The sequence below is a fragment of the Podarcis gaigeae genome (genome assembly GCF_964106915.1).
Source record: "Podarcis gaigeae genome assembly, chromosome: 8".
Classification (NCBI taxonomy): Eukaryota; Metazoa; Chordata; class Lepidosauria; order Squamata; family Lacertidae; genus Podarcis; species Podarcis gaigeae.
Window position 1 is genome coordinate 44,201,053 of NC_139684.1, and position 8,191 is coordinate 44,209,243.

Genomic DNA, 8,191 nt, shown 5'->3' on the forward strand with positions numbered 1-8,191 from the left:
AATGTTCTTCAAATCTGCTTAAAAGGTATAGTGTATACACAGCCAATTAATTAAAAGTGCTAAAAGCACAAAAGTATGGGCAGTTAATAAGGTACTTGCATATACAGTATGTAATTTCACTTCTGGTTCTTTTTTGGCCTGTTGCATCTGCATTATATTCTGTTACATTGTGCTTTTAATTTTTAATATGTAATAGTTTTTATTTTTTATATTATTGTGCCTTTTAATATTGTTACAAAAGAGCCAGTGTGGTAGAGTGGTAGACTCGTAATCTGGTGAACCAGGTTCATGTCTCCGCTCCTCCACATGCAGCTGCTGGGTGACCTTGGGCTAGTCACACTTCTTTGAAGTCTCTCAGCCCCACTCACCTCAAGGGAGTGTTTGTTGTAGGGGAGGAAGGGAAAAGGAGATTGTTATCCGCTTTGAGACCCCTTCGGGTAGTGATAAAGCGGGATATCAAATCCAAACTCCTCTTCTTCTTCTCTCTGTCGAGCGATGGCAATAGCCCATGGGTTCTCAGGCACACACACAGGGTCTGTGTTCCTTTGGATAATAGAAGGCACAGCAGAGAGTGTTGCGTTTTAAGAAACATGGTTTATTCACCTATTTACACCTTCAGTCAGCATGGAGGGAGTCAAGATGTTACAGCATGGCCTATGGCATTGCAAGCAACCCTTCCTCTGCCTGGCCAAGATGGCTTTCAGCCCTTCTTCCTCCTTCTTCTTCCCAGGAATCCCTGCTTCAAAACTCCCTTTTCCTATCCACTCAAACACACAGTTACCCCTGGGAACCTTTATGACATCTGACTCCCCAGGGCAAAGGATCCTTCTCTGATGTCTTATTAACACCTTTTTTTGTCATGCTAACAGGTTTGCTGTTCACCTAGCCAGCTAGACTGGTATGAATACCCCAGCCCAGGAATTCCTTTACAGCTTGCATTATCCCTTCATTCCACAAATAACCAAAATCCTAGCAGTTATTAATTTCTAGGGTGTATCCACATTCACATCATTAAGCAGCAGTATAGAAATGCATTTTTAAAAATGCACAGGCCTACCCCCTTCATACACAAAATATGCCCTTAAGTCAGGATTTGAAAGTGAAATGACTGTTGGGAAAAGTTTCTCCAAGATCTTCTACAGATTTAGGAGAGCTAAGATGGCTTTTTGGGATTGTTCTATGTGCTAAAATAAAGTGTAATTTTTCTCAGGGAATATTTCCTAAATGTTGATGGGTGAAAGATTGGTTTTCTGTGGAATGTGTGTCTGCTATGTGTGTACAACCTAAATTTTTATAACACTGAAAGTGATTTACCTTTATGGCTGCGTAGGGATTAGAACCCTGATCTTCCAGGTCCTAATTCAACACTAACCACCACACCGTCTCTCAGGCTGGGAATTGAAACTCTAAGGGTAAACTGCAGTGCCCAGAATACATGTGAAGTAAAGAATGTACTTTAGCAGTGTCGTGTGAACGCAGTCCAGGCTGCCATGCTACCCACGTCTACTCAGACGCAAAATCCATTGGCTTCAATTGTATTTACTCCCAGGTAAGCATGCACAGGAGGACTCGAAATAAATTCCAGCGAGGAGCCTTGTTAGTCTGCTGCAGCAAACAAATAAGAAGTCCTGGGGCACCTTAAAGACTAACAAATATTATTACAGCACAAGCCAAAACAAAGGCCAACTATTTATATTTATTTATTGCCTCATAAAGCCTCCAGCCGCCTTCCAAATAAGTTGTGGGGCTCGCGGAGGATTGTGGGAAGCTGGAGAGCGCGCGTGGAATCCCCAGCCCGCTTTCTCTCCCGCTCTTCTGTGGCCAAGTTAAACACTCCCGTTGCTGCCCCGCCCAGTGGTGCCTTGTGGGAAACGTAGTTCCGGCGGCGGCGCGGTGCTTTGTGGGGCGGGTAGTTCCGTTTCCTGTGGCGCTGTTGCGGAGAGCGGTCTGCTGTGGCGGTGGCGGAGGAGGCTCGCCTTGTCGTTGGGACTCGGCATCGGGAGGCCTTGTGGGATCTGTAGTCCCGGCTGCCTCGGCCCGCCGAGGGAAAGGAGGAGGGCGCAGCGAAACACCACACAGACCATGCCCGGGTTCACGTGCTGCGTGCCAGGCTGCTACAACAACTCGCACCGAGACAAGGCGCTTCACTTCTACACCTTCCCGAAGGACGCGGAGCTGCGCCGCCTTTGGCTGAAGAATGTGTCGCGGGCCGGAGTGAGCGGATGCTTCAGCACTTTCCAGCCCACGACGGGCCACCGCGTCTGCTCCGAGCACTTCCCCGGCGGGCGCAAGTCCTACCTGGTGCGGGTGCCCACCATCTTCCCCTTGCGGGGCGTCAACGAGCGCAAGGGCGCCCGTGGGAACCGGCGCGCACGCCACGCCCCCGCGCCTTCCCAGGCGCCCGCGGTCGCCGCCGCGCAAGCCGCGGTCTTGCTCGCTTTGCAGGAGGGAGCTGCCGCCGCCGCCGCGGCTGGGCAAGGTGTGCCCCGGGGAGGAGGCGCAGGAGATGATGTGAAGCCTATGGACCTGACCGTGCAGGTGGAGCTGGGAGGTCCTGGGACGATGCTCGGGGCCCCAGGGGCGATGTTGGGAGGCCCCGGGGCAATGATCGGGGGCCCTGTTAGCCTGGCATTCCTTACAGATAACGGGCCATTGGTGGACAGCCCGCCAGACCACTCCTACTCACTGTCGTCGGGTACCACGTCGGAGGAGTTGCTGCGCAAACTGAACGAGCAGCGGGACATCATTGCTCTGCTGGAGGTGAAGATGAAGGAGATGAAGGGCAGCATCCGCCGCCTGCGCCTGTCCGAAGCCCAACTCCGTGAGGAGATCCGGGAGAAGGACCGCCTGCTGCATGCTGCCAGCATGGGAGGGGTGGCTCGCAAGCGCCATGGTCTCTGAGATATACGTGCCCTCCTTAGGATTGGGGTCCTGCTCTTCAAGTTGCTTGTTTCATGTAGGGCAGGGGACTGAGCACAAATCGACCTGTGTGGTATTGTTTGCAAACAGAAGTGGCAAGAAATGCCCAAACAGGACGAAGGGGGTGGGTGGAGGCAGGCAGGCAGGCAGTTGTAGCAAGGACAAATGGTGCTCCACAGCTTGGTGTGGTATTGCTGCCCAAGATACATTTTTGGTCCCTTTCAGTCAGGTCTACACTGTGACAGGCAAATCACCAGTTCTTGACTATGTACTGACAACATTTCCTTCTCCTGTCAGGAAGCCCAGGGTGGTGTGTGAGCAGGCCCACACTTAACTGGACCCACACACTCACTTTTTACATGTTTTTCTGTGAGAAGTACCCACCAGGAGTTGGCTACAATATTTTTATATACATAAAAAGATGGGTACAGTTTGGATTATTGGTTATCAGCTGATGCTCTACTCGTATTATGTCCTGTTCAAAGCACAGTAGCAGACAGCAGCTGCTTTGGTACTCTCAGTAATGTTGATTCTGTGAGAGCTGGTCCATTTTTAGCATTGCTGGGAAAATGTCTCTAATAAAGCTGGATGTTTCCATTAAGTGGGCGGGTGTAGGGCTATGAGCTTCTGTCACCAGTGGGATTAAATTTAGTGCAAAGCTAATTTTGAGGAACAATAACAGTTACTTTCTAGACAAGCACACTCGGGTTGTAAATCATTTACTCTGGAATAGTCTAGTGAAAGTCATGGCACTTTCCTATGATTATTCTGCAGTAAATGTCTTGGTGATCAACGCCTTAGAAACCATGGCCATCAGTGGATTTTGTTTGTTTCTCTTTATGGAAAGAGAGAAAAAAAATGTGGGTTGTCATCCCCCACCCACAAACTACTGATATGGAGTATGCCAGTTTTGATGCCAAGTTCATTCTTAATCATTAAAGAGGGCAACAGGAGTCTCTATTCCTAGGATGCAGTTATATTTGGTGTTTTGCCCTTTTTTGTTTCTAGTTTCAAGGGATTATTATGGCCATGCCATAGTTGGATGACTCCCTGCCCATCATGGCATTCAACAACTGCTTCTTTTACTTCAGCAATGATTCAATATTCTCTTGTGTAAACCAGTATTGTGTGGTTTATTTCCTTTTCACATATAATATACTGGGATGCAATCTGGCTAGCATAAGAGGAATGAGGTTAAGTTACAGTGGCTTTGCAAACCTTTCATACTTCTAAATAAATTAGCATTCTAATACTCTCTGTTAAGAACCTGGAAGATGTTAATATCACAACCATGGACTGATAAATTTGTGAGATACACTTGTACTTTTCAGATATTTATGAGCCAGTTTGCATCTCCATGGATATGAAGATGGAAAGAGATTAGAGAGCAGCCTGCCCTATAGCCTGATTCACTTTTGTCAGAAATAGATGTTGAGACCCCACCAATATTTGTATGTCTGTGTAGCACCAAATAGATGCTTCTGATTATTGTATTCAGTGTGGTTGATGATATACTTCAAATAAGAGTCCACAACGGTGTGTGTACTCTGCATGGCTATGCAGAGAATGCCAGAACATCTCATTTCACAAAGAAAGAAAGAAAAACACAATGCAATAGCTAGAGTTTTTGAGTTTATCAAACCCGTAACTAAAAATCACAACTGTAGGCATGTAGATTGGCTTGTATTTTCAAGTGTAAAAATACCTTTGGTTGAAACTATTGTGACTGGCAGGGATTGGCTAGTGTCAGAATGGCCATCTGCCCCATTTTTTTTCTCTTTCTTTTTTGTTACAGTATTTTTTATATTTTATATAACAAATCTCAAATAGAAACCACAAGCTTGTATTGCTTATATACGTTGTATATACCAATAACAGTAAAAGCAATGAAGAAAATATTTTTTTAAAAAATGGAGAGGGGGAGATTATTCCCTCAAACAATTATAAAGCTTGAAAAAATACCATAAAGAAAACCTATTTCTTACATGTCCCTTGTTCGTCTGACTATATATACTGTAGGTCGTAAGACATGTTCAATTCTTGGTGTAATTGACTCTGCAGTTTATTGCAGGAGGCAGCAGCACACCATAAACTCTAACCTCATTGGATTTCATGGATGTTCTGCTGTAGTCATTGGGGAATTGGTCTGTTGTTTGAACAAGATAGTAGACTGTATCAAATTATTTGACTAGAAGTTGCTAGAACATGATTCAGCTTGTAACTAGTATTTTTTTTATTTAATAACTATCTTCTTTTTCCAATCTTAGCAGATTTCTGTGCTGCCCCCCCCCCCATACTTCTGAAGTGGGGAAGAAAACTACAGACAAATTTACTGCCATGTGTTGTGCTTAGGTCAAGTTTGGTCACACAGCTTGCATTTTGCTCTGTATGCATCTGTTGAGACCTTAAGCAGCACACTAGTTTTCTTTCTTTGTAAATAGACGGTGCATTCTAGCTGGCTGAGAGTGTTTCGAAAGTGTGTTGTGACAAGTCGTGGTACTTTTCTACCATCATTATGCACTAAAATACGTTCAGTTGCTTGGATTACTGGACTGGTTATCTGTTGGACTGTTCTAGTTTACTGGTTATCCTGAGGTGCTAGCAAATATGCTTAATTTGAATAAAATATATTTTGTTTTTGTTATACAGTACTGCAGTCTGTAATTTGTCTGTAACATCTAATAGTTCTTTCTTCCTCCACCTACTCCATGGCATTTGCTTGTTTCTGCTTTGATTAAACACATTTCAGTGTTTGGTTTTCTATCTCACTTGGTTAAGAGACTTTTATTTGCAAGGTCTTCTTCTTTGGTGATCACTTGTAGCTGAGTAAGATTGTCTTCCATGAACACGGTCATAACCGTGAGTCCGTTTTGAATCCACATGTCCTTCCACAGTGGGGACATAGGTTTCGGGATGGGAGTTGATCATGGTGAGGGTTTGCCAAACATGCCTTCCTCTGAGCACGTTTCTCAATTTCATCCTGAGTTTGAGCGTCTTCAAAGTCCATGACACCTTTGGTAAAGGCTGTTCTCCAGTTGGAGCACAAACAGGCCAGTGTTTCCCAATTGTTGGTGTTTAAACTACATTTTTAAAGATTTGCCTTGAAAGAGTCTTTAAAACTCTTTTGTTGACCATCAGCATTACGCTTTGGAATAGAGTAGTTGATTTGGAAGACGATAATCAGGCATCCTAACAACATGACCATTTCAAAAAGTTGATGTTGAAGAATCATTGTTTTGACACTGGTGATCTTTGCTTCTTTCAGTACACTGGCATTAGTTGCCTGTCTCCTGCTGGATTTTGAGGAGTTGGAGATGGCGTTTATAAGTTCATACAGTAAGGTTGGTAGTACAATAGGTTTGTAAACAAGCATTTTGGTTTCCCTATGAATGTCCTGGTCCTCAAACACTCTGTACTTCAATCAGGAGAAAGCTGCACTCACAGAGCTCAGGCGATGCTGGATTTCGGCATCAATGTCGGCTCTTGTGAAAAGATAACGGCCCAGGTAGGAGAAGTGTTCAGCACTTTCCAAAGTTACACCAATGAGTTTGATTTGTGGCGCTGCAGAGGGGTTGTTTTGTGCTTGTTGGTGCAGCACTTTGGTTTTTTGGTTTTTGGGATGTTGAGCGATAGGCCAAGCTTTTCGTAAGCGTATCTGAAGAAATTTAGATGTTTGGAGGTCATTCTTTGAGTGTGCACATGCTACATTGCCATCAGCATACTGAAGCTCTATGACAGAAGTTATGGTAACCTTACTCTTTTCTTTCAGCATACTCAGATTAAAGAGCTTTCCATCTGTTCGATATATGATATTTACTCCAGTGGGGCGTTTCACTTCAACAAAGTGTAGGATCATGGCGATGAAAATAGTACGTAGAGTTGGGATGATAACACAAGCCTGTTTAACACCTGATCCCACTGTGAATGGTTCACTTGGAAAGCCATTCTTATCTGGGATGGATTTTTGGAAGACACCTGTGTGTGAATTTGCTTTATGTGTGTAGATCAGTGCACGCTGACCAACAAACAATCTTCGCAGTAAAGCTCTATTCTGATGGCATGAGTATCACGACGACTGGTAGATTCTTATCTGCTGCAGCCTTCATCCGCCTTCACAACCCTTGTAACATACTGCTTGTTATCTTCTGCCTGTTCTGCCATTGAAGACTTCTTGGCTCATTCTTTGTCTAGCACCTTCCCCTTGACCTTATCTTAGTTGACCCTGCTGGAAGTACAAGACTCCTGACGGCTTCGCTCACAAGGGTCATAGGAATGTGCAAGCCCATTTGCCACGACAAGGTGATGAAGGGTACGTATGGTTGCAACTGACACATGTATTTTTTCTTTCTGCTAATCAGAACAGGTTGATATACAAGTCTCTTTTTCCAGGCTCCACATAATTCTTAATATGATTTCATCATTTTTCTTTCTCAAATGTGAACTGACATCTAGTGATGTGTCATAATTTTTTGTGTATGGTGGAATAATGGATCTTCTTGCCTGACTTGGTGTTTCTAATTGACTTGCAGCTATACTGGATTGTCATTTTTCTGACTACATTTATGCTGGACATTCAGACAACATTTTTGTGAACGGTGTTCCTGTACTTTTACATGCATAGTGTCTAAGGTTTCTACCCTCCTATAACATATGTTTGGCCTCTGCTTGGACTACATGGGTAGCCTCCGAGTCCTGTATTGCCATGGATCTGGATCCCAGTCATTGACTGAAACCACGAGGGGTTTGCTAAAATGAAGGAGTTCTGAGTCTGGTCAGTCGGTGCCCAGAAGTCCACATTAGAGTCCTTAGGGTTCTATAATGGAGGACAGATGGGAAACAGCAATGTAATAAAATGAGCCGCTAACCTCTGTTCTTTCAAAAGAATCTGAATCTAGCCATAACGAAGCCTACAGCCCTATGTAAGCATTATTGGCTGGAAGCCCCATTAAATTCAGGGAGGCTTGCTTCTAAGTAAGGGAGAAGGGGCAGGCACATGGCACAGTTGCCAAGTGCCTGTGCTTTGTGCCCCTTTCCCAGCCTGCTCTACCTCCCACACCATACATTTTCGCTTTTTTGTCCTTCTTGTCTCCCCTCCACAGAGTTGCAGGACTTAACTACCAGTACATAGGAGGAACAGGGAGATAAGGTAGACATCACCTGTTAGCCTCAGCATCTTTGCTGTTGCTTTTGTAGCAGCAAAGCTGCTAGGCATGCCAAGATAATAGAATCTTAGAGCTGGAAGAGACCCAAGGGTCATCTAGTCCAACTCTCC

General features: G+C 44.7%; 1 protein-coding gene across 1 annotated transcript; it reads left to right on the plus strand.

Annotated features, from left to right (window-relative positions):
• Positions 1-1,140: 1,140 nt before the first annotated feature.
• Positions 1,141-5,684, plus strand: THAP11 (THAP domain containing 11). The gene has a single exon (XM_083753083.1). The coding sequence runs from the start codon at positions 2,083-2,085 to the stop codon at positions 2,899-2,901; it is 819 nt and encodes a 272-aa protein (XP_083609209.1). The 5' UTR covers positions 1,141-2,082; the 3' UTR covers positions 2,902-5,684.
• The last annotated feature ends 2,507 nt before the right edge of the window (positions 5,685-8,191 follow it).

Coding starts and splice junctions, on each gene's coding strand:
- THAP11 (XM_083753083.1), top strand. CDS start 2,083: ATGCCCGGGTTCACGTGCTGCGTGCCAGGCTGCTACAACAACTCGCAC.